This window comes from Apteryx mantelli, chromosome 37, assembly GCF_036417845.1.
Source record: "Apteryx mantelli isolate bAptMan1 chromosome 37, bAptMan1.hap1, whole genome shotgun sequence".
NCBI lineage: Eukaryota > Metazoa > Chordata > Aves > Apterygiformes > Apterygidae > Apteryx > Apteryx mantelli.
In genome coordinates this window covers 55,518-81,173 of record NC_090014.1, presented here as the reverse complement: position 1 = coordinate 81,173, position 25,656 = coordinate 55,518, and the positions used below count along the sequence as shown (strand labels likewise).

General features: G+C 69.6%; 1 protein-coding gene across 1 annotated transcript in view; it reads right to left on the bottom strand.

Moving 5' to 3' along the window:
- Window positions 1-2,075: 2,075 nt before the first annotated feature.
- LOC136995060 (neurexin-2-like) overlaps window positions 2,076-25,656 on the bottom strand; it is a 63,392-nt gene continuing 39,811 nt past the window's right edge. The window contains 8 exon segments of the mRNA XM_067314760.1: window positions 2,076-2,830; window positions 3,495-3,547; window positions 7,207-7,285; window positions 8,413-8,735; window positions 12,532-12,621; window positions 16,705-16,877; window positions 17,857-17,885; window positions 19,039-19,220. Of these exon segments, the coding sequence (XP_067170861.1) occupies window positions 2,090-2,830; window positions 3,495-3,547; window positions 7,207-7,285; window positions 8,413-8,735; window positions 12,532-12,621; window positions 16,705-16,877; window positions 17,857-17,885; window positions 19,039-19,220 (1,670 nt within the window). The 3' untranslated portion in view covers window positions 2,076-2,089.

The window sequence follows — 25,656 nt, the reverse complement described above, 5'->3', positions numbered from 1 at the left end:
CCGCCGCCGCGCCGCCGCGCCGGAAGCGCCGCCGCGGAGGGGAGGGCGGGGCCCAGACTGACCACGCCCTCCATCTCTCATGGCCACGCCTCCCTCCCCGCGGCGAGACGTCACATCGCCCCGCCCTCACGGAGTCACGTGGTGGGGGGCGCGCCGGCGGCGCTGCTGCCCCCTGGCGGTGGGGCGGGCCGGACGCCTGCGCCCCCCCGCCGCCCCCCCCCGGTCGGCGCAGGAAGAGGCGGAGGCGCGCTACGAAGTTAGAGTCGTGTTTCCTCTGTGCGCGATGGACGGGGGGGTCCCGGGGGGGCCCCGGAGTCCCCGGGGGGGGTCCCGGAGCGCGCGAGCGCGATGTTCGGGGGGGTCCCGGAGTCCGAGGAGGGAGGAGGGGGGGGCCCAGGAGTCCCGGGGCGCGAAACGGTGGGGGGGTGCGGGGGGGGTGTCCCCGGAGTCCCGGGGGGCGGCGGAGGGGGGGGTCCCCCTGGCGGGGGGGGGCGGGGAGGACCCTCGTTTCCAGTTTTTATTTTAAATTAAAAAAAAAAAACGTAGGGAATGGGGAAAAATCAGTTAAAAAAGGAAAAAAAGAATAAAAACCGTGCCTCCCCCGCACCCCAATTGGGACAGATTAAGCCCCATTTTGGGGGGGGTCCCAGCACCCCAGGCGGAGGGGGCACTTGCACCCCGTTTCGGGGGGACCCCGCACCCCCTTTTTGGGGGGGGCCCCTGCACCCCGTTTTGGGGGGCCCCCGCAGCCCGGCCCGGCATTCGGAGGGAGTGTGTGTGGGGGGGGCCCCACGGTGGCAGTTTTGGGGGGGAGACACCCCGCTTCGCTTTGGGGGGACCCCAACGGTCTCAGGGCGTCGGGTCCGGGGGGGCCCCACGGTGGCAGTTTGGGGAAGGGGGGGGGACACCCCGCATCGTTGGGCGTCGTTTTGGGAAGGGGGGACTCCGCGTCAGGCGCCATTTTGTGGAGGGACCCCCCCCACCTCGGGCACCATTTTGTGGGGGGACCCCGCGTCGTCGGGCGCCATTTTGTGGAGGGACCCCCACCTCGGGCGCCATTTTGTGAGGGCAAGACCCCCCCCGTTGGTGGTCGTTTTGTTGGGGGGGGGCGCCCCACATCGGTCTTCGTTTCGGGGACACCCTCCACGTCATCGGTCCTGGGGGGGACGACGGCCCCCGTGTCGTCGGGCGCCGTTTTGTGGAGAGGAACCCCACAGCGGTCGCCGTTTTGTGGAGGGACCCCACGTCATCGGGTGTCATTTTGGGAGGGGGCCCCCCACCTCGGGCGCCATTTTGTGGAAGTGGGGGGGACCCTCCACGTCAGGCGCCATTTTTGTGGAGGGACCCCACATCGTCGGGCGTTGTTTTGGGAGGGGGCCCCCCACCTTGGGCACCATTTTGTGGAGGAGGGGGGGACCCTCCACGTTGGGCGCCATTTTGTGGAGACCCCGCGTCACTGGGCGCCATTTTGTGAGGGCGACACCCCCCCGCCGGGCGTCGTTTTGGGGGTTCCCTCCGCGTCGTCAGTCTGGGGGCCGGGGGGGGGGGCCCCCTCCATGTCGTCGGTCTCCATTTTGCAGAGGGGGGAACCCCACGCTGGGCGCCATTTCGTAGGGGGATCCTCTGTGTCGGGCACCATTTTGTGGAGAAGACCCCGCGTCGTCAGGCGCCATTTTGCGAGGGCAACACCCCGCGTCCGTCGTCGTTTTTTGGAGGGGGGGGGAACGCCCCACGTCGGTCTTTGTCTTGGGGGGGGAACCCTCCACGTCGTCGGTCTCCATTTCGCGGAGGGGAAACCCCACAGCGGTCGCCATTTTGCAGAGGAGACCCCGCGTCGTCGGGCGCCATTTTGCGAAGAGGGGGCTGCGCGTCGTTGGGCGCCGTTTCGGGGGGGGGGGGGAACCCTCCACGTCGGTCGGTCCGGGGAAGGGGGGGGAGGGGGACACACGCGCCCCACGTCGGTCTTCGTCTCGGGGACAGGGGGGGACGCCCCACGTCGTCGGTCCAGGGAGGGGACCCCGCGTCGCTCCTTTTTTTTTGTTTTTTTTTGGGGGGGGGGGACACCCCGCATCGCTCGTTTTGGGGGCGCTCACACGTAATACTCCTTGTCCTTGTTTTTCTTTCCCTTGGCAGGCGCCTTGGCGGGGCCAGGTGGCTTCTCCTTGCCGGACCCCCCCGTGCCGCCGGCGGCGGCGGCGGCGGTGATGGCGGCGCTGCGGGACCCCCCTCCCCGGGCAGCAGCGGCGGCGGCGGCGGCGGCGGCGGCCGCCTCGGCGCCGTAGGAGCCTTCGTCCCTGTTGCGGTACTTGTACATGGCGTAGAGGAGGATGAGGATGCAGAGGGCGGCGGCGGCCACGATGCCCACCACCATGCCCGTGGTGCTGCCGGCCTCGCGCACCACCTCCACGGCGCCCGGCGGCGGCGGCGGCGGTGGCGGGGGGCGGCCCCCCCCCGGCTCCGCTGTGGGGACACGCGGCGGCGTCACCGAGGGTCGCGGCGGCGGCGGCGGCGGCGGCCGCCCGGGGCCGCCCTCCCGCGGGTGCCGCTCACCCGCCGGCACCGGCCCCCCGGGCAGGGTGACGCTGGGGGGGGACGAGGCGGCGGCGGCGGCGGCGGCGGGGGGGTGGCGGGTGGGGGCCGGCGGCGGGGACGGGGACGCGGCGGCGGCGGCGGCGGCGAAGTCCTCGTCGTCAGCCGGCGGCAGGCTGGAGTCGGCCGCTTCGCCCGAGGCGAAGCCCGAGGCGGCCGGAGGCTCCTCGCAGTCGGGGCCGCAGGCCGGGGGGGGGCGGGGGGGGGGCCGCCGGCGACGCCGGCAGCACCAGCTCGCCGCCTGCGGGGGGGGGGGGGGGGGGAGAGACAGACACACGGACGCGGCGTCAGCGGCCGGCCCCCCGCCGTGCCCCCCCCGCTGCGGGGGACACCCCCCGCCCGCCGCCCCCCGCCGCCCCCCCCGCCCGCCCCCGCCCCCCCCGGACCCCGCCGAGGGCGGCGAGCCGCTCTAACCGTTAGCGCTATTATTATTTTTTTTAAGAGCAAACCGCGGCGCTGCCGTCAACTTACATCGAGGAATGGGGCCGGGTGATTTTAGCGTGGAGGGAAAGAAATTGCAGGAAGGAAGAATAAGAAACAAAAAAGCATAAAAGAATATAGAAAAAAAAAGAAGAGAAACGGAACAAAACAAAAAAAAAAGAAAAAAAGAGAGAGACTCGGTAAGAAGGTTCCCGGCCCAGACGGGGAGGAGGAGGAGGGAGTGGGGAAGGCCGCGGCCGGGCCGGGCCGGGCCGGGCCAAACCAGGCTGGGCGGCCCCCCCCGGCACTGCTCCAGCCGCCGCCGCCGCTGAGTGTCTGCGTCCGGGCGTCTGTCCGGCACCGTCTGTCTGTGCAGGCCTGCACGCAGCCGTCCGTCCGGGCAACCATCCATCCATCCATCTGGGCAACCGTCCATTCGGGCAACCATTCCCGCAGCCATCTGGGCAGCCATCCAGGTAACCAACTGGGCAACCATCCGTCTGGGCAACCATCCGGGCAACCGTCTCTTTGTGCAACCCTGCACGCAGGCATCTGTACAACCATCCCTGCAACCAGCCGTCTATCCATCCATGCAACCATCCATCTATCCACGCAATCATTCATTCATCCATCCATGCAATCATCCATTCATGCAACCATCCATCCATCCATCCATCCAATTATCTCTCCATCCATGCAATCATCCATCCGTTTATCCATCCAGGCAATCATCTATCTATCTCTGCAACCATCCATCCATCCACGCAGCTATCCATGCATGCATGCAATCATCTATCCATCCATTCAACCATTCCTGCAACCATCCGTCCATCCACACAATCATCCATCCCTACAACCATCCACGCAACCATCCACGCAACCACCCATCCATCCATCCACGCAATCATCCATCTATCCATCCACACAATCATCCATTCATCCATCCATCCACATAATCATCCATTCATACAACCATCCATCTATCCATTCCTGCAATCGTCCATCCATGCAACCATCCATCCATCCATGCAATCATCCGTCCATCCACACAATCATCCATCCATGCAACCATCCCCGCAAACATCCATCCATCCACCCACGCAATCATCCATCCCTGCAACCATTCATCCATCCATCCAATCATCTATCCATCCATTCAACCATCCCTGCAACCATCCGTCCATCCACGCAATCATCCATCCATGCAACCATCCATCTGTGCATCCGTGCAGCCCCGCAGGCGGCTGTCCATCCATGCATCTGTCCTTGCAACCACCTGTCCGTCCACGCACGCAGCCTGCAGGCGGCCGTCCATCCGTGCGCCCGTGTGCGCAACCTGCCGTGCGGCCGCCCGGCCATGCGCCAGGGCGACCGTCCTCGCAGCCGTGCGGCCGCGCAACCGTCCCTGCATCCATCCGTGCATCCATCCATCCGTGCACCCCTCCGTCCCTGCATCCCCGCACGCCACTGTCCACACGGCCACGCGTCCGTGCAGCCGTCCTCGCCACCGCGCATCCCTGCGTCCCTGCCCACCCGTGCGTGCGACCGGCCGGGCACCCCTCCGTCCGTGTGAGCGTGCGCCGAGCCCGCACGCCGCTGTCCGTCCGTCCATCCGTCCGTCTGCACATCCACACTTTGTGCGTGCAACCACGCATGCAACCGTCCGTTCGTCCACGCCCTGCGCGCACAACCATGCGTCCAACCGTCTGTCCATCCGGCCACACGCAACCGCCTGTGCAGCCCGGCTCACGCCTGCACGCAGCTGCCCGTGTGCAACCCGGCACCTGTCCATCCGTCCGTCCGGGCAACCACGCGTCCGTGCGTCCAGCACGCAACCCCGCACACGTCAATCTGTCCGGGCAAGTACCTGTCATCTCCATGTGCCCGTCTGCACATCCATCTATGCCTCTGTCCATCCATCCCTCCATCTGTGCGTCCATCTGCTCCTCCATCCGTCCATTCCTCCATCTAGCTCTCCGTCCAGCCATCCGTCCAGCCATCCCTGCAACCATCTGCCCATCCATCCGTCCCTCCATTGATCAATCGTCCATCCATCTATTCCCACATCCATCTATGCCTCCATCACTCCCATCGGTCCCTTCATCAATCCAACTATCCATCCCTCCATCGGTCTCTCCGTCGATCCAACCATTCCCCCCTCCATCCATCCATCCCTCCATCAATCCAACCATCCATCTCTCCATCGGTCTCTCTGTCGATCCAAACATCCATCCCTCCATCCATCCATTCCTTCATCAATCCAACCATCCATCCCTCCATCGGTCTCTCCGTCGATCCAACCATTCCCCCTTCCATCCATCCATCCCTCCATCAATCCAACCATCCATCCCTCCATTCCTCCATCAATCCAACCATCAATCCAACCATCCATCCCTCCATCCGTCCCTCCATTGATCCAACCATCCATTCTTCCATCCATCCCTCCATCAATCCAACCATCCATCCATCCATCTTTCCCTCCATCGGTCCCTCCATCCATCCATCCATTCCTCCATCCATCGCTACCCTACATCTCTCCATTGGTCCCTCCATTGATCCAACCATCCATCCGTGCATCCAGTTGTCCGGCCATCTGTCTGTCCGCACGGCCGTCCTCCCATGCATCCATCCATCCATCCGTGCGTCCGTCTGTCCCTGCAACCCTGCACGCATGTGTGCGTCCGTGTGTGCGTCCGTGCGTCCGTCTGTCCTTGCAACCATCCCACTTCCATCCATCCATCCATCCCTCCCTCCCTCCCTGCACCCGTCCCTGCACCGGTCCCTCCGTCCGTCCGTCTGTCCGCACGCGGCTCCATCCGTCCGCCACCCCTGCTCCGTCCATCCATCCGTCCCTCTGTCCGTCCGTCTGTCCGCCGTCTCTGTCTGTCCGTCCCGGCCAGCCGTCCCAGCCGCTCGCCCTTGCGTTCCGTCCCGGCCTGCCGCCCTGGCCTGGGCGTCTGCTGGGCGAGGGGGGCCCAGGCGTCCGGGCTCCTGGGACAGGGCCCAGGCGTCGGGCTCCCGGGAAGGGGGGGGGGGGGGGGGGGGGGAGGGGGGCGAGCGTGCGACAGCTTCGCACGAGGGTTTCGCCTCGCACGACAAGGGGGGGGGGGGACGGAGGCGCTGGAAAGGGGAGAGCGGGCGCCCCTTCCCGGACGCCTGGGCCCCCGGACGCCTGGGCCCTCCCCTCCTGGGGTGGGGGGGGGGGGGGCTCCGTCCGTCCGTCTGTCCGTCCATCCGTCCGTCTGTGGGCAGGGCTGGGGCGTGCGAGGCGGCCGCACACCGGGGTGGGGTGGGCCGGGGGGGGGTCCCTCGCACGGGGCCCTGGCGGCGTGTGCACGGGGGCGGGCGCGCACACGCGTGTGCATGGGGGCGGGCGGGTGTGCACACGCGTGTGCGGGGCGAGCGTTCACATGCGTGTGCGGGGCGGATGTACACACGCGTGTGTGGGGCGGGCGGGTGCTCGTGCTGCCCCACAAAAAACTTGCGTGTGTGTGTGTGCGCTTACGTGTGTGCAAGAGGGCCGGCGTGCCTGGGGCGGCCATGTCGCACAGGGCGGCCATATTGTGCAGGGCAGCCGTGTTGCACGGGGCGGCCATGTCGCACGGGGCGGCCATATTGTGCGGGGCGGCCATGTTGCACGGGGCGGCCATATTGTGCGGGGCGGCCATGTTGCACGGGGCGGCCATATTGTATAGGGCGGCCATGTTGCACGGGGCGGCCATATTGTGCGGGGCGGCCATGTCGCACGGGGCGGCCATATTGTATAGGGCAGCCATGTCGCATGGGGCGGCCATATTGTGCAGGGCAGCCGTGTTGCACGGGGCGGCCATGTTGCACGGGGCGGCCATATTGTGCGGGGTGGCCATGTCGCACGGGGCGGCCATGTTGCACGGGGCGGCCATATTGTGCGGGGCGGCCATGTCGCACAGGGTGGCCATGTCACACGGGGTGGCCATGTTGCATGGGGCGGCCATGTCACATGGGGCGGCCATATTGTGCGGGGCGGCCATGTCACACGGGGCGGCCATGTCGCACGGGGCGGCCGCGTTGCACGGGACGCACACGAGGAGGCGGCGCCGCAGCGCACGGCCCCCCCGCGTACCGGGCGTGCGAGGGGCGTGCGAGGGGCGTGCGAGGCGCCGCCCCGGCCCCAGCAGCCCCCGGCGGCCCCGGCGGCCCCCGCGCACGAGCACCCACCTGTGCCGGGCTCGCACTCCTCCAGGTCCTCGTCGTCGCTGGGGCACTCGGCCGACGCCACCAGGAGATCGTCCGTGTTCTGGGGGGGGGGGGGGGCAGCGCCTCAGCCCGGACACCGGGGCCCCTCCCGGCCCCCGCGCGCCTCGGCTCCCCCCTGTCCCCCCCCAGGGGGCCCAGGCGTCCGGGTGCCCCTGTTCCCCCTCTCTGTGGGCCCAGGTGTCCGGGGCCCCCCCCACCATTCCCCCCCCCCCCCACAATGGGCCCAGGCATCCTGCCTCACCCCCAAAGGGACCCAGGTGTCCTCCCCCCCCCCCAAGGGACCCAAATGCCCCCCCCCAGAAAGGACGCAGGTGTCCTGCCCCACCCCCTCAGGGGCCCAGGCATCCTGCCCCCCCCCCCCAAAGGAACCCACATGCCCCCCCCAAGGGGCCCAGGTGTCCTGTCCCCCTCCCCAAGGGACCTAGATGCCCCCCAAAACAGGGGCCCAGGCATCCTGCCCCCCCCCATCCCCCAGAGGGTCCCAGGTGTCCTGCCCCCCCCCACCCCAAAACAGGGGCCCAAGTGTCCTGCCTCCCTGTTCCCCCCCCCCAGAGGGGCCCAGGTGCCCCCCCTGGTCCCCCAGGAGGGGCCCAGGCATCCTGCGCCCCTTGTCCCACCCCCACAAGGGGCCCAGGCGTCCCAACCCCCCTCATCCCCCCCCCCAGAGGGACCCAGGCGTCCTGCCCCCCTCATCCCCCCCCCAAGGGGCCCAGGCGTCCTGCCCCCCCCTTGTCCCCACCCCGAGGGACCGAGGTGTCCCGCCCCCCTCACCCCCCCCAGAGGGGCCCAGGCATCCTGCCCCCCCCCAGCAGGGGCCCAGGTGTCCCACCCCCCCGTCCCCCCCCCAGAAGGGCCCAGGCATCCTGCCCCCCCCCCCAGCAGGGGCCCAGGTGTCCCCCCTGGTCCCCCAGGAGGGGCCCAGTCATCCTGCCCCCCTTGTCCCCCTCCCCAGCAGGGGCCCAGGCGTCCTGCCCCCCTCATCCCCCCCCAAGGGGCCCAGGCGTCCTGCCCCCCCCTTGTCCCCACCCCGAGGGACCGAGGTGTCCCGCCCCCCTCACCCCCCCCCCAGAGGGGCCCAGGCATCCTGCCCCCCCCCCAAGCAGGGGCCCAGGCGTCCCGCCCCCCTTCGCCCCCCCTCGCCCCCGCCGTCGGCGCGTCGGGGCGCACCTGGGCCACGGTGTCGCGCAGGGTGGGGGAGCGCCCGCGGCGGGTGGTGGTGGTGGCCATGGTGGTGGTGGTCTCCATGATGGTGGTGGCCATGTCCGGGGGGGCGGCGGTGGCCCCCGGCGGCGCGGCGGGGGGGGGCGGCGGCTCGCCCACGAGGCGCAGGTCGCCCTCGAGGCGCACGCGCGGGTGCCCCTCGGCCGCCAGCGCCAGCACCTTGAGCCCGTTGTAGTAGAGGCCCGAGAGCTGCCCCTGGAAGGGGCGGCCCCGGTCGCGGCCCCCCACCCGCACGGCCGCCTGGCTGTTGAAGATGGTCAGCTGCCGGCCTGCGGGGAGAGCGCACGGCGGCGGGGGGCTCGCACCGCGGCCGCCTCGCACCGGGGGGGGGGCGCGCGAGGGGGGGGGGGGTCCGGCGTGCACCCGGCGCGCGAGGGTCCTGGCGTGCATCGCGCGAGGGTCCCGGTGTGAACGGGGGCTTTGCATGCACCCATCACACGAGGGTCCTGGCGTGCATCGCACGAGGGTCCTGGCGTGCATCGCGCGAGGGTCCCGGTGTGAACGGGGGCTTTGCATGCACCCATCGCGCGAGGGTCCTGGCGTGCGTTGCACGAGGGGCCCCGTGTGCATCGCACGAGGGTCCCGGTGTGCACCCGTCACCCAAGGGCTCTGGTGTGCATCACACAAGGGTCCCCATGTGCATCGCACGAGGGGCCCCGTGTGCACCCATCGCACGAAGGCCCTGGTGTGCATTGCACGAGGGTCCCAGCACGAATGGGGGCTTTGCATGCACCTGGCACTTGAGGGTCCCGGCACGTGTCAAAGAGGGGCCTCGCGTGCACCCGTCACCCAAGGGCCCTGGTGTGCGTCGCACAAGGGTCCCAGTGTGAACAGGGCTCTGCATGCACCCGTCACACGAGGGTCCCCGTGTGCATCGCATGAGGGTCCTGGTGTGCACCCATCACGCGAAGGCCCTGGTGTGCATCGCACAAGGGGCCCCGTGTGCACCCGTCACCCAAGGGCCCTGGCGTGCATCGCACGAGGGTCCCAGCGTGAACGGGGGCTTTGCATGCACCCAGTGTGCGAGGGTCCCAGCGCGCGTCGAAGAGGGGCCTCGCGTGCACCCGTCGCACAAAGGCCCTGGTGTGCGTCGCACAAGGGTCCCGGTGTGCACCCGTCACCCAAGGGTCCTGGTGTGCATCGCACGAGGGTCCTGCTGTGCATCACACAAGGGTCCCCGTGTGACTGGGGACCTCGCATGCACCCGTCGCACGAGGGCCCTGGCGTGCATCACACGAGGGTCCCCGTGCGCCCTGCGCGGGGGCCTCGCATGCACCCGTCGCACGGGCAACGTCCCGGCGCGCATTGCGTGGGGGCCTCGCGCGCCTCCCGTGCGCCTCTCGCACGAGGGTCCCCCCCCCACCCCCCGCCGCCGCGTGCAGCCCGTGCCCCCCCCACATCCCCCCCCCGTGTCCCCCCCCCCGTGTCCCCCCCCCCCCCCGTGTCCCCGCGCGGGCGCCGCGGGGCGCACGTTAAAGGGACCCAACGCGGCTCCGTCCCAGAGACCTTTTAACCCTCTGAGTTGCACTGGGCTTTCGGGCTCGGTTCGGCCGGTTTTGGTTCGTTCGGGCCGGCAGGGGGGGGGTGGGGGGGGCCGGGCCTCGTTAGCGGCGGGGGGTGGTGGTGGTGGTGGGGCAAACGAACGTGGCCTCGTTAGTGCCTGTTTAGCGACGCTGGTTTGGTTTGTGCGCGCGACCCCCCGGTCGCTCCGGTCCCGTGCGAGGCCGGCGCTGGTGCGCGGGGCCGGCTGAGGCCGGGCGAGCTCGTGGCACGGGGTGGTGCCAAGGGGGGGGGGCAGGCGTGCACGGCGCCCTCGCACGCTCCTCGCACGACCACACGTCACCCTCGTGCACACACAACCCTCGTGCACACACGGCCCTCGTGCACACACACACACACACACAACCCTCATGCACACGTCACCCTCATGCACACACGATTCTTGTGCACACACAGCCCTGGTGCGCTCACACAACCCTCATGCACACTCGCCTTGCGCAGTCATGACCCTCGTGCACACACAGCTCTTGTGTGCTCACAACCCTGGTGCACACACAGCCCTCGTGCACGTCACCCCCCGTGCACACGCACAACCCTTGTGCGCACGCACAACTCTCATGCGCACACAGCCCTGGTGCACTCGTGGCCCTCGTGCACATGCGCTTGTGCGCGCTCGCAGCCCTCATGCACACGCGGCTCTCGTGCACACACAGCCCTCAAACACGTCCCCGTCGTGCACTCATGGCCCTCGTGCACGCATGATCCTCGTGCCCACACGGCCCTCGTGCACACGAGATCCCCTGCACATGCAGCCCTGTGCACTCACACCTGTCGTGCACCCACGACTCTTGTTCACACACGACTCTCATGCACACGTGATCCTTGTGCACTCACAGCCCTTGTGCACACGTGATCCTCGTGCACGCACGACTCTCGTGCACGTGATCCTCGTGCACACACGACTCTCATGCACACACAACTCTCGTGCACTCACCTCCGTGCACACGTGATCCTCATGCACACACGACTCTCGTGCACACGTGATCCTTGTGCACTCACACCCATCGTGCACCCACGACTCTCGTGCACCCATGACTCTCATGCACACACGACTCTCATGCACACGTGATCCTCATGCACACACGACTCGTGCACACTCACCCCTCGTGCACACGTGATCCTCATGCACACACAACTCATGCACACGTGATCCCTGTGCACACACGACCCTCGTGCACACGTCACCCTTGTGCACACACGACTCTCGTGCACACGTCACCCTTGTGCACACACGACTCTCGTGCACACTCACCCCTCGTGCACACACGACCCTCGTGCACACTCACCCCCGTGCGCTCGCCCCCCCCGTGCGCTCCCAGCACCGCGGCAGCCCCGTGCCACGAGCTCGCGGGTGCTCAGCGGCGCCGGGCGCCCAAGGAGGAGCGAGCGGATCGGATCGGATCGGATCGGAGCGGATCGGAGCAGGGCGGCGCTCGTTAGTTAGTGCTCGTTAGTTAGTGCTCGTTGTTAGTGCTCGTTAGCGGCGGGTTATTAGCAGCGTTTATGCGAATTTTAGGCCCGCGGCGGCACTCAAAGGGTTAAGCGCGGTTTAGGGGGCCGTTAAGGTCGCGGGGTCCCTTTAACGAGGCGGCGGCGGGGGGGGGGGGGGGGGTTAGCGGGTTTAGACGCGGGTTAGACGCGGGGGATCGGGGGGGCTGCGGGGGGGGGGGGCGGCGCCCCCCGGACGCCTGGGCCCCCCGGACGCCTGGGCCCCCGGGGCAGCTGGGTGCCCGCAGGGGGGGGGGGGGTCCCAGTCACCCCAAAGGGGGGATCCCGGTTCCCCCGGGGGGATCCCTGTTACCCCTGGGGGGATCCCAGTTGTTCCCAAGGGGATCCTGGTTACCCCAGGGGGATCCCAGTTACCCTGGGGAGGATCCCAGTTGCCCCGGGGGGGATCTCAGTTACCCTGGGAGGATCCCAATTGCCCCGGGGGGGGTCCCGGTTACCCCAGGGGGGATCCCAATTGCCCCCAAGGGGGTCCCGGTTACCCCAGGGGGGATCCCAGTTGCCCTGGGGGGATCCCAGTTGCTCCCAAGGGGGTCCTGGTTACCCCAGGGGGATCCCAGTTGCCCTGGGGGGAACCCAGTTGCCCCAGGGGGGATCCCAGTTGCCCTGGGAGGATCCTAGTTGCCCCCAAGGGGGTCCTGGTTACCCCAGGGGGGATCCCAGTTACCCAGTGGGGATCCCAGTTGCCCCCAAGGGGGTCCTGGTTACCCCAGGGGGATCCCAGTTGCTCTGGGAGGGATCCTGGTTACCCCAGGGGGGGATTCCAGTTGCCCCAGGGGGGATCCCAGTTGCCCCCAAGGGGGTCCTGGTTACCCCAGGGGGATCCCGGTTGCCCTGGGAGGGATCCCGGTTACCCCAGGGGGATCCCAGTTTCCCCGGGGGGGGATCCCTGCTCCCAGGGGGATCCCAAGGGATCCGGGGGATCCCGTTGCCGGGGGCGCCGGGGGGAGGCGGGGGCGCCGGGGGCTCCAGGCGGGGGATCCGGGGGATCCCGGTTACCTTTGTCGAGCAGCCACTCATCGACCACCCGGCCGAGCCGGTAGGGGATGCGCTGCCGGGCAATCGCCAGCCGCTCGCTATCCGCGCTGCCTTGGAGAGGAGACACGCGTCACGCGGGAGCGCGGGAGAGGAGACACGCGTCACGCGGGAGAGGAGACACGCGTGACCACGGGAGAGGAGACACGCGTCACGCGGGACCGCGGGAGAGGAGACACGCGTCACGCGGGACCACGGGAGAGGAGACACGCGTCACGCGGGACCGCGGGAGAGGAGACACGCGTCACGCGGGACCGTGGCGTGACCACGGGAGAGGAGACACGCGTCACGTGGGACCACGGGAGAGGAGACACGCGTCACGCGGGACCGCGGGAGAGGAGACACGCGTCACGCGGGACCACGGGAGAGGAGACACGCGTCACGCGTGACCAAGGGAGAGGAGACACGCGTCATGCGTGACCGCGGCAGAGAAGACACGTGTCACGCGGGAGAGGAGACACGCGTCACACGGGACCAAGGGAGAGGAGACGTGTCACATGGGGCCGCGGGAGAGGAGACACGTGTCACGTGTGACCAAGGGAGAGGAGACACGCGTCACGTGGGGCCGCAGGAGAGGAGACACGCGTCACATGTGACCAAGGGAGAGGAGACGCGTCACGCAGGGCCATGGCGTGGCTGTGGCATGACCATGGCGTGACCACGGGAGAGGAGACATGTGTCACGTGTGACCACAGGAGAGGAGACACGCGTCACGCGTGACCAAGGGAGAGGAGACGCATGTCACGCAGGGCCGTGGGAAAGGAGACATGCGTCACACGCCGGGGCCGTGGCGTGACCGCGGGAGAGGACACATGCGTCACACGGGAGCAAGGGAAGGGAGACATGCATCATGTGGGGCCATGGCGCGACCGTGGCATGACCGCGGGAGAGGAGACACGTGTCACGTGTGACCACGGGAGAGGAGACACGCGTCACGTGGGAGAGGAGACACGTGTCATGCACCGGGGCCGTGGAAGAGGAGACACGTGTCACGCGGCAGGGCCGTGGGAGAGGAGACACGCGTCACGTGTGACCAAGGGAGAGGAGACACGCGTCACGCGGGAGCGCGGGAGAGGAGACACATATCACGTGTGACCAAGGGAGAGGAGACACGCGTCACGCGGGGCCGTGGGAGAGGAGACACGCGTCACGTGTGACCACGGGAGAGGAGACGTGTCACATGGGGCCGCGGGAGAGGAGACACGTGTCACGTGTGACCAAGGGAGAGGAGACGTGTCACATGGGGCCGTGGGAGAGGAGACACGCGTCACGTGTGACCACGGGAGAGGAGACGTGTCACATGGGGCCGCGGGAGAGGAGACACGTGTCACGTGTGACCAAGGGAGAGGAGACACGTGTCACGTGTGACCAAGGGAGAGGAGACACGCGTCACGCGGGGCCATGGCGTGACCACGGGAGAGGAGACACGTGTCACGTGGGGCCGCGGGAGAGGAGACACGTGTCACATGTGACCAAGGGAGAGGAGACATGCGTCACGCGGGGCCATGGCGTGACCACGGGAGAGGAGACACGTGTCACGTGGGGCCGCGGGAGAGGAGACACGTGTCACATGTGACCAAGGGAGAGGAGACACGCGTCACGCGGGGCCATGGCGTGACCACGGGAGAGGAGACACGTGTCACGTGGGGCCGCGGGAGAGGAGACACGTGTCACATGTGACCAAGGGAGAGGAGACGCGTCACGCAGGGCCATGGCGTGGCCGTGGCATGACCATGGCGTGACCACGGGAGAGGAGACATGTGTCACGTGTGACCAAGGGAGAGGAGACACGCGTCACGTGGGAGAGGAGACACGTGTCATGCACCGGGGCCGTGGAAGAGGAGACACGTGTCACGCGGCAGGGCCGTGGGAGAGGAGACACGCGTCACGTGTGACCAAGGGAGAGGAGACACGCGTCACGCAGGGCCAGAGCGTGACCATGGCGTGATGGGGTGAGGAGACACGCGTCGCACAGGAGCATGGCGGGACCGCGGCGGGAGCATGGGAGAGGAGACACGCGTCACGTGTGACCAAGGGAGAGGAGACGCGCGTCACGCGTGACCAAGGGAGAGGAGACATGTGTCATGTGTGACCGCGGGAGAGGAGACGCGCATCACGCGCCGGGGCCACGGGAGAGGAGATGCGTGTCATGCGTGGCCACGGGAGAGGAGACACACGTCACGCGTGACTGCGGCATGACCACAGAGGAGGAGACACGCGTCACGTGTGACCACGGCGTGATGGGGGCGAGGAGACGGACACGCGTCACACGTGACCATGGCGTGACCGCAGAGGGGCCGCGGGAGAGGAGACGGACACGCGTCGCGCATCCGCACGCGTGACCGGGGCGAGGAGACACGCGGGGCCAGGCGTAACCACGGCGTGATGGGGGGGTGAGGAGACGCACGCCACGCACCCACATGCGTGACCCTGGCGTGACACGGCGTGACCACGGCGTGACCCTGGCAAGGCACGGCACGATCACGGCACGAGCGTGGCGTGTTCCCGGCAGGACCTTGCCATGTCCGTGCCGTGTCCGAGCCGTGACTGTGCCGTGACCGAGCCATGGCCATGGCGTGACCGTGGCGTGTCCTTGCCGTGTCCTTGCCGTGCCCGCGTTTCGGGGGGTTTATGCGGCGTTTAGGTTCCCCGGGGGGGGGGAGGGGGGCGTTAGGGGGGCGTTAGGGGCCGCCCGGACGCCTGGGCCCCCGGCCTGACCCTGCCTGCGGGGGGGGCGGGGGGGGGAGGGGCCCTCGTTAGGGCCGCGGCCGCTAATTAGAGCGGGGACGAGCGCCGGGGCCGGGACCCCCCGGGGCCACGGGGGCTATAGGGCTCCGGGGGGGGGGCTATAGGGGCTGCCGCGGTCCATAGGGCGCAATAGGGGCTGCGGGGGCCTATAGGGTGCCTATGGGGGGCTATAGGAACCATAGGGCCAGGGGGCTATAGGGTACCTGGGGGGGCTATAGGGCACCTGGGGGGGGCTATAGGGCACCTATGGGAAGGCTCTGGATCCATAGGGGCTGTGGCAGGGCTATAGGGCACCTGTGGGGGGGGCTATAGGAACCATAGGGGCTCTAGGTAGCTATAAGCACCTATGGGGGGGGCTATAGGAACCATAGGGGCTTTAGGCAGCTATAGGCACTTATGGGGGGGGCTATAGGAGCCACAGGGGCTGTAGGAAGCTATAGGGTGCCTATGGGGGGAGCTATATGGCGCTTTAGGAGCCATAGAGACTATAAGGTGCCTATAGGGTGCTACAGGAGCCATAGGGAGCTACAGGGTGCCTATGGAGGGGGGGGCTCTAGGGTGCTATAGGAGCCATAGGGGATGCAGGGAGCCTATAGGGTGCCTATGGGGGGGGTGCTATAGGAGCCCTAGGGAGCTATAGGGTGCCCACGGAGGGCTCTAGGGTGCCTCTAGGGTGCTACAGGAGCCCCAGGGGCTGCAGGGAGCCTATGGGGGGGTGCTATAGGAGCCCTAGGGAGCTATAGGGAGCCTATAGAGGGCACTATAGGAGCCCTAGGGAGCTATAGGGAGCCTATGGGGGGCTCTAGGGTGCTATAGGAGCCATAGGGGATGCAGGGAGTCTATAGGGTGCCTATGGGGGGCGCTACAGGGGGCACTATAGGAGCCATAGGGAGCTATAGGGAGCCTCTGGGGCACTATAGGAGCCCTAGGGAGCTATAGGGAGCCTATAGAGGGCGCTATAGGAGCCATAGGGAGCTATAGGGAGCCTATAGAGGGTGCTATAGGAGCCTAGGGAGCCTATAGGGAGCCTCTGGGGTGCTATAGGAGCCATAGGGAGCTATAGGGAGCTATAGGGAGCCTATAGAGGGTGCTATAGGAGCCATAGGGAGCTATAGGGAGCCTCTGGGGTGCTATAGGGAGCCTCTGGGGTGCTATAGGAGCCATAGGGAGCTATAGGGAGCCTATAGAGGGCGCTATAGGAGCCATCGGGAGCTATAGGGAGCCTATAGAGGGCGCTATAGGAGCCATAGGGAGCTATAGGGAGCCCATGGGGGGTGCTATAGGAGCCGCGGGGGCTGCAGGGAGCCTCTGGGGCGCTATAGGAGCCCTAGGGAGCTATAGGGAGCCCATGGGGGGCGCTATAGGAGCCGCGGGGGGGGGGGCGCCTACCTGCGGGGTAGCGCTCGTGCAGGGGGCCCCCGTCCACCTGGAGGGTGGCGTTGCCGCCGCTGCGGGTGAAGCGGACGACGTGGAAGCGCCCGTCGCTCACGGCCGCCCCCCGCTCCTCCAGCGCGATGTCCTCGGTGCCCACGTTGAAGAGCACCCCCACGGCCCCCCTGCGCCTGCGGGGCCAGCGTCAGCCGTGCGGAACACCCCCCCCCCGGACGCCTGGGCCCCCCCCGGACGCCTGGGCCCCCCCCCCCACGGCCCCCTGCGCCTGCGGGGCCAGCGTCAGCCGTGCCGAAAACGCCCCCCGCCCCCCCGGACGCCTGGGCCCCCCCCCCACGGCCCCCTGCGCCTGCGGGGCCAGCGTCAGCCCGCGCCGAAAACGCCCCCCCGCCCCCCCGGACGCCTGGGCCCCCCGCCCCGGACGCCTGGGCCCCCCCCCACGGCCCCCTGCGCCTGCGGGGCCAGCGTCAGCCGCGCCGAAAACGCCCCCCCCCCCCCCCGGACGCCTGGGCCCCCCCCCACGGCCCCCTGCGCCTGCGGGGCCCAGCGTCAGCCGCGCCGAAAACGCCCCCCCCCCCGGACGCCTGGGCCCCCCCCCACGGCCCCCTGCGCCTGCGGGGCCAGCGTCAGCCGTGCGGAACACCCCCCCCCCCCGGACGCCCTGGGCCCCCCCCGGACGCCTGGGCCCCCCCCCCACGGCCCCCTGCGCCTGCGGGGCCAGCGTCAGCCGTGCGGAACACCCCCCCCCCCCGGACGCCTGGGCCCCCCCCCCACGGCCCCCTGCGCCTGCGGGGCCAGCGTCAGCCGTGCCGAAAACGCCCCCCCCCCCCCCGGACGCCTGGGCCCCCCCCCCACGGCCCCCTGCGCCTGCGGGGCCAGCGTCAGCCGCGCCGAAAACGCCCCCCCCCCCCCGGACGCCTGGGCCCCTTCCCCACGGCCCCCTGCGCCTGCGGGGCCAGCGTCAGCCGCGCCGAAAACGCCCCCCCCCCCGGACGCCTGGGCCCCCCCCCACGGCCCCCTGCGCCTGCGGGGCCAGCGTCAGCCGTGCCGAAAACGCCCCCCCCCCCCCCGGACGCCTGGGCCCCCCCCCACGGCCCCCTGCGCCTGCGGGGCCAGCGTCAGCCGTGCGGAACACCACCCCCCCCCGGACGCCTGGGCCCCTTCCCCACGGCCCCCTGCGCCTGCGGGCCAGCGTCAGCCGTGCGGAACACCCCCCCCCCCGGACGCCTGGGCCCCCGCCCCGGACGCCTGGGCCCCCAGGCACCAGCATCACCCGGACGCCGGGGTCCCTGGGGGTCATGGGGCGGAGCGGGGGCTCCCGGACGCCTGGGCCCTCTCCCCACGGGGACCCCCCCCCTCCCCCTGCCGCACCAGAGCGACGTTTCCCAGGGAGAATCGCATTAATCGCGACCGAAATAACGACCCCCCCCCCCCCCCCCCCCCGTCGCGGCACCAAAATTAATCCGGGCGGGAGGGGGAGGGTGGGTGGTGGCAGAGCCGCTTTGGCGGATGCGTCCCACACACCGGGGGGGGGAGGGGGGGGCCCAGGCGTCCGGGTGGGCCCTGCCACCCCCCCCCACTTCTCGCAGGGACCCAGGTGTCCGGGCACCCCCGCTCCAGGGGCCCAGGCGTCCGGGGGCGGCTGGAGCCGGAGGCTGGTGCTGACGGGGGGGGGGGGGGGGCGGAAGCAGCTGAATCACCGGCTCAGCTGCGCCGGCCCCCGGGGGGGACGGGGGGGACCCAGGCGTCCGGGCGCCCCACACCCTTCCCAGGGGCCCAGGTGTCCGGGTGCCCCACAGAGCACCCAGGCATCCGGGCACCCCATACCCTCCCAGGGGACCCAGGCGTCCGGGGGCTCCCAATCCCCCCCCTACATCACCTGCCAGGGACCCAGGCATCCGGGCACCACCCCCCCCCAATCCGCCCCACACCCTTCCCAGGGGGGCCCAGGCGTCCGGGCGCCCCACAGAGGACCCAGGCGTCCAGGCACCTCACCACCTTTCCCAGGGGATCCAGGTGTCCGGAGGCTCCCAATCCACCCCCCTCCCCCCCAGGGGACCCAGGTGTCCGGGGCCACCCCCCTCCCCCCCAGGGGACCCAGTCACCCCCTTCTCCACCCCACATCCTTCCCGGTGGGCCCAGGTGTCCGGGGCCACCCCTGCCACCCCCACCCTCCTCCAGGGGCCCAGGTGTCCAGGGCACCCCCCCTCCTCCCTTCCCCAAGGGGCCCAGGTGTCCGGGGCACCCCCCTCCTCCCTTCCCCAAGGGGCCCAGGTGTCCGGGGCACCCCCCGTCCCCCCCGCAAGGGGCCCAGGCGTCCGGGCGGGCGCTTACGATGTGCAGCTGCAGGAAGTCGCCGAGGCCGGAGGCGCTCTCCACGCGCACGAGCACGGCGTCGCGCTGCTGCGTGCTGAAGCCCAGCGCCAGGCGGTCGGCGCGGGTGCTCGGCCGGTCGTTGGGGGGCCACGTGTAGGTGATGAGCGCCCCCCCCTTGCCGAAGATGTACGTGGTGCCCGCTGCGGGGAGACGGCTCTCAGGGGGGGGCCCCGGCGTCCGGGCAGCGCGGGACCCCCCCTCGGCACCCAGAAGGGGCCCTGGCGTCCGGGACACGCGGGACCCCATCGGGGAGGGGCCCAGGTGTCCGGGATGTGTGGGAACCCCAGCACCCGGGAGGGGCCCAGGTGTCCGGGACGTGAAGGACCCCATCTGGGAGGGGCCCAGGTGTCCGGGATGTGCGGGAACCCCAGCACCCGGGAGGGGCCCAGGTGTCCGGGACGTGAAGGACCCCCGGTGCCTGGAGGGGCCCAGGTGTCCGGGACCCCATCTGGGAAGGGCCCAGGTGTTCGGGACACGCAAGACTCCATCTGGGAGGGGCCCAGGTGTCCGGGCCGTGCGGGATCCCCAGCAGCTGGGAGGGGCCCAGGTGTCCGGGACACGCGGGACCCCATCTGGGAGGGGCCCAGGTGTCCGGGACGTGCGGGATCCCCAGCAGCCAGGAGGGGCCCAGGCGTCCGGGCCGTGTAAGGATCCCCAGCAGCCGGGAGGGGCCCAGGCGTCCGGGAGGGACCCCAGTACCCAGGCAACGTGGGACCCCATCATCTGGGAGGGACCCAGGGGGTCTGGGAGGGGCCCAGGCGTCCGGGAGGGGCCCAGGCAGCCAGGTAGGATGAGACCCAGGTGTCCAGGGTGGGAAGGGGGGCAGGGGGCCCAGGCGTCCGGGTGTCCCCCACTCCCCCCCCCCCCAAGGGACACCCGGGCCCCCTGCTGTCTCTGGGGGAGGGGCGGGGGGGGCCCAGGCATCCGGGCGCAGCCCCTCCCCCGCGCTGCAATGTAGGTCAGCGCCGAGGCTGGGTGCAGCCGCCCCCCCCCCCCCCCCCCCCCCCCCCCGCTGCGCCGGCTCTTCGCACGGCGGCTTCGCACGAGGGCTGCACCGGCGCCCACGTGTCCCCGTGCGAGGGCCGCCGGGGCGCACGAGGGCGGACGGACACACGTGCACACGTGTGACACGCGTGCGACGCGCAGAGCGCGCAGGGCCCCCCGTGCACGCACAGACCCGCACGCTTGCGCTCAGCGCCTGGGCGTGCACACACGTGTGTGCAAAGCCCCGTGTGCGCACATGCCCCAGCACGCGTGTGCAAGGGCCTGCGTGGGCACGCACGTGGGGACACGCGTGTGCATGCGCACAGACAGGCATGCACACCCCGAAACGTGTGCACACTTGCACACCGCGTGTGCACACGCACAGATGGGCATACACGCCCCTGACACGTGTGTGCATGCTCTCACATGCATGTGCATGCGCACAGATGGGTGTGCACGCCCCTGACACACGTGTGCACGCTCTCACACGCGTGTGCGCCCTCCCCTGCAGCGACGCGGCGGCTCCAAGGGCAAGAAGGGGGGGGGAGATGAGGGCCAGCACCGGCCCCAAATCCACCCGAAACGCCCCAAATCCAGCACAAACTCCTCCAACCTCTCACAAACCCCCCAAATGCAGCACAAACCACCCAAATCCACCCGAAACTCCCCGAATCCGGTGCAAACGCCCAAATCCAGCACAAACTCCGCCAATCTATCGCAAAGTCCCTAAATCCAGCAACCCCCCCCCCCAATCCAGCGCAGACCCCCACAAATCCGTCCCAAGCTCCCCAAACCCAGCACGGACGCTGAGGAGGGGCCGGGGCCGCGCACGGGGACGGTGCCGACCCCCCCAAACCCGTCACTGGTGCGCGGGGACGGGGACAGAGATGGTGCACAGGGACCATGCACGGGGATGGGGACAGGGCTGCGCACGGGGACGGTGCGCACGGGGACGGTGCAGGTGCACGGGGATGGTGCACAGACAGTGCAGGTGCACGGGGACGGGGGCTGGTGCGTGGGGACGGGGCCGTGCACGGGGGCTGGTGCAATGCCTGGGGGCTCGTGCACAGGGACGGGGGGCTGGTGCACAAGGACGGGGCTGTGCACGGAGACGGGGGCTGGTGCATAGGGCTGGTGCAATGCCCGGGGGCTGGTGCGATGCCCGGGGATGGTGCACGGAGACGGGGGCTGGTGCGTGGGGACAGGGCCATGCACGGGGGCTGGTGCACGGGGATGGTGCACGGAGACGGGGGCTGGTGCATAGGGATGGTGCGATGCCCGGGGGCCGGTGCATGGGGACGGGGCTGTGCACAGGGGCTGGTGCAGGTGCACGGGGACGGGGGGCTCATGCACAAGGACGGGGCCGTGCACGGGGGCTGGTGCACGAGGACAAGGGGCTGGCACATGGGGCTGGTGCAATGCCCGGGGGCTGGTGCATGGGGACGGGGGCTCATGCACGGGGACAGGGCCGTGCACGGGGGCTGGTGCAGGTGCACAGGGACGGGGGCTGGCACATAGGGCTGGTGCAATGCCCGGGGGCTAGTGCAATGCACGGGGATGGTGCACGGAGACGGGGGCTGGTGCGCGGGGCCAGGGCTGGTGCACGGGGATGGTGCAATGCCCAGGTGCTGGTGCGATGCACAGGGGCTGGTGCATGGGAACAGGGCCATGCACGGGGGCTGGTGCAGGTGCACGGGGGCTCATGCACAGGGACGGGGGCTCATGCACAAGGAGGGGGCCGCGCACGGGGATGCTGCACAGGGACGGGGGCTGGCGCACGGGGGCTGGTGCAATGCACAGGGGCTCATGCACGGGGGCCGAGGGCTGGTGCAATGCCCGGGGGTTGCTGCACAGGGGCAGGGGCTGGTGCAGGCGCACGGGGCTGGTGCACGAGGACGGGGCTGTGCACGGGGGCTGGTGCAGGCGCACGGGGATGCTGCATGAGGACGGGGCCGTGTGCGGGGGCTGGTGCACAAGGACGGGGCTGGTGCACAAGGACGGGGCTGGTGCAGGTGCACAAGGGCTCATGCACGAGGACGGGGCCGTGCGCGGGGGCTGGTGCACGAGGACGGGGGCTGGTGCACAGGGCCGGGGGCTGGTGCAGGCGCACGGGGGCTCATGCACGAGGACGGGGCCGTGCGCGGGGGCTGGTGCACAGGGCCGGGGGCTGGTGCACGAGGACGGGGCTGGTGCAGGTGCACAAGGGCTCATGCACGAGGACGGGGCCGTGCGCGGGGGCTCGTGCACGAGGACGGGGCTGGTGCAGGCGCACGGGGGCTCACGCGCGAGGACGGGGATGATGCCGGGGGCCGGGAGGGGAGGGAAACCCCTGGGAGGGAGGAAGGAGAGGGGAGACGGGGGGGGGGGGAGGAGGAGGAGGAGGAGGAGGAAGAGGGCGGATGGGGGAGAGCAGGGCGGGGGGGCCGGGGAGGGGCTCTGAGAGGAGGAGGAGGAGGAGGAGGGAGGAAGGCCGGGGGCTTCTGGGGCTCTCGGGGTTCCCTGGAGGAGGGGTCAGGAAGGAAGAGGAGGGAGGAGGAAGGCTGCGATCCCTGAGGGGGCCCATGAGGAGGAGGAGGAGGAGGAAGGCGGCCAGGTTTGGGGGTCCCTGTGAGGAGGAGGAGGATGAAGACAGGGTCTGGGGATCCCCACAAGGATGAAGACAGGGTTGGGGGGGGTCCCTGTGAGGAGGAAGAGGAGGAGGAGGCTGAAGGCCAGGTCTGGGGGACCCCATGAGAAGGAGGAGGATGAAGGCAGGGCCTGGGGGTTTCCGCGAGGAGGAGGATGATGAAAGGCAGCGTCTGGAGATCCCCATAAGGAGGAGGAGGATGAAGGCCAGGTCTGGGGGGTCCCCATGAGGAGGAAGGTCGGGTCTGGGGGGGGTCCCTGTGAGGAGGAGGAGGAGGAGGATGAAGGGGGCCAGGGATCCCCATGAGGAGGAGGATGAAGGCAGGGTCTGGGGGTCCCTGTGAGGATGAGGAGGATGAAGGCAGGGCCTGGGGGTCCCGCGAGGACGAAGGCCAGGTCTGTGGGTGTCCTCGTGAGGATGATGATGATGATGAAGGCAGGGCCTGGGGGGGGGGGGGTCTCTGTGAGGAGGAAGAGGAGGAGGAGGCTGAAGGCCAGGTCTTGGGCTCCCCATGAGGAAGAGGAGGATGAAGGCAGTGCTTGGGGGTCCCCATGGGGAGGAAGGCCAGATCTGGGGCTCCCTGTGAGGAAGATGATGATGAAGGCACGGTCTGGGGGTTCCTATAAGGATGAAGGCCAGGTCTGGGGGTCCCCGTATGCAAGAGGAGGAGGAAGGCCGGGCCCAGGGTTCCCTGCGAGGATGATGAGGATGAAGGCAGGGCCTAGGGGTCCCCATAAGGATGAAGGCTGGTTCTGGGGCTCCCTGTGAGGAAGAGGAGAGGAAGACCAGGTCTGGGGGGGTCCCCACGAGGAAGAGGAGGAGGAGGAGGAGGAAGGCCGGGTCTGGGGGGGTCCCCGTGAGGACGATGAGGATGAGGGCAGGACCTGGGGGTCTCCATGAGGATGATGATGATGGCAGGGTCTGGGTGTCCCCATGAGGATGAAGGCCAGGTCTGGGGGTCCCCACAAGGAAGAGGAGGAGGAAGGCTGGGTCTGGGGGGGGTCCCCCCGAGGATGATGATGATGGCAGGGTCTGGGGGTCCCGGTGAGGAAGAGGAGGATGAAGGCCAGGTCTGGGGGTCCCCATGAGGAAGAGGAGGAAGAGGAAGGCCAGGTCTGGGGCTCCCCGCAAGGAAGAGGAGGAGGAGGAAGGCCAGACCTGGGTCTCCCTGCGAGGATGATGATGATGGCAGGGTCTGGGGGTCCCCGCAAGGAAGAGGAGGAGGAAGGCCAGGTCTGGGGGGGTCCCTGCGAGGAAGAGGAGGAGGAAGGCTGGGTCTGGGGGTGTCCCCACGAGGAAGAGGAGGATGAAGGCCAGGTCTGGGGGTCCTGGTGAGGAAGAGGAGGAGGAAGGCCAAGTCTGGGGGGGGTCCCTGTGAGGAAGAGGAGGAGGAAGGCCAGGTCTGGGGGTGTCCCCAGGAGGAAGAAGAGGAGGAGGAAGGCTGGGTCTGGGGGTCCCGGTGAGGAAGAGGAGGAGGAGGAAGGCCGGACCTGGGGCTCCCCGCAAGGATGATGATGATGGCAGGGTCTGGGGGTGTCCCCGCGAGGAAGAGGAGGAGGAGGAGGAAGGCCGGGTCTGGGGGTCTCCCCACGAGGAAGAAGAGGAGGATGAAGCCAGGTCTGGGGTCCCCGCAAGGAAGAGGAGGAGGAAGGCCAGGTCTGGGGGGGTCCCCATGAGGAAGAGGAGGAGGAAGGCCAGGTCTGGGGGTGTCCCCATGAGGAAGAGGAGGAGGAAGGCCAGGTCTGGGGGGGTCCCCATGAGGAAGAGAGGAGGAAGGCCAGGTCTGGGGGTGTCCCCATGAGGAAGAGGAGGAGGAAGGCCAGGTCTGGGGGGGTCCCCATGAGGAAGAGGAGGAGGAAGGCCAGGTCTGGGGGGGTCCCCATGAGGAAGAGGAGGAGGAAGGCCAGGTCTGGGGGGGTCCCCATGAGGAAGAGGAGGAGGAAGGCCAGGTCTGGGGGTCCCTGTGAGGAACAGGGGGAGGAAGGCCAGGTCTGGGGGGGTCCCCATGAGGAAGAGGAGGATGAAGGCCGGGTCTGGGGGGGTCCCCACGAGGAAGAGGAGGAGGAAGGCCAGGTCTGGGGGTCCCCCGCGAGGAGGAGGAGGAGGAGGAGGAGGAAGGCCGGGCCGGGCCGGGGGGTCTCCCCGCGAGGAAGAGGAGGCCGAAGGCCGGGGGGGGGGGGGGACTCACCGTGGGCGCCGCGGGTGAGGAAGGGCGTGCGGTTGATGGCGATGGGCACGGTGCCGTGGCGGCTGTGGAAGTGGTGGACGTGGTGGGTGGTGGAGAGGCTGGAGGAGACGCGCGCCGGGCGCCCCGGGGCCGCCAGCACCCCCAGCGCCAGCAGCGCCAGCCCCAGCGCCCCGGGGCCCCCCATGCGCCCCCCTCAGCGGCCCCGGGCCCCCATGGGAGCGGGGGGCCCCCCCCCCGCCTCAGCGCCGCCCCCGCCCCCCCCCCCCCGTGCGCCCCGGGGTGGGAGCCGCGTGGGTGTCCCGACCCCCCCCCCAAAAAAAAAGGGGAAAAAAAAGACCCCCCCCTCAAAAAAAAGGAGGAAAAAACGGCCTCCGGGAGCCCGGAAACGGGGCTGGGGGGGGGCCAAAAAGGGGCTGGGGGGGGCCCAGAAACAGGCTCGGGGGGCCAAAAACAGGCTGGGGGGTCCAAAAATGGGCTGGGGGGGGCAAAAATGGGCTGGGGGGGCCAAAAAAGAGGCTTGGGGGGAGCAAAAAATGGGCTGGGGGGGCCCAGAAACGGGCTCAAGGGGGGGCAAAAAGGGGCTCGGGGCACCCAAAAACTGGGCTGGGGGGGCCCGGAAACGGGCTGGGGGGGGCCCAAAAAGGGGCTGAGAGCACCAAAAACGGCTCAGGGCACCCAAAAAAGGGGCCGGGGGGGGGCCCAGGAATGGGGTCAGGGGGACGTCGCCCAAAATGAGCTCAGAGCACCCGAAAACCGGGGCTGCGGCACCCCAAAAAGA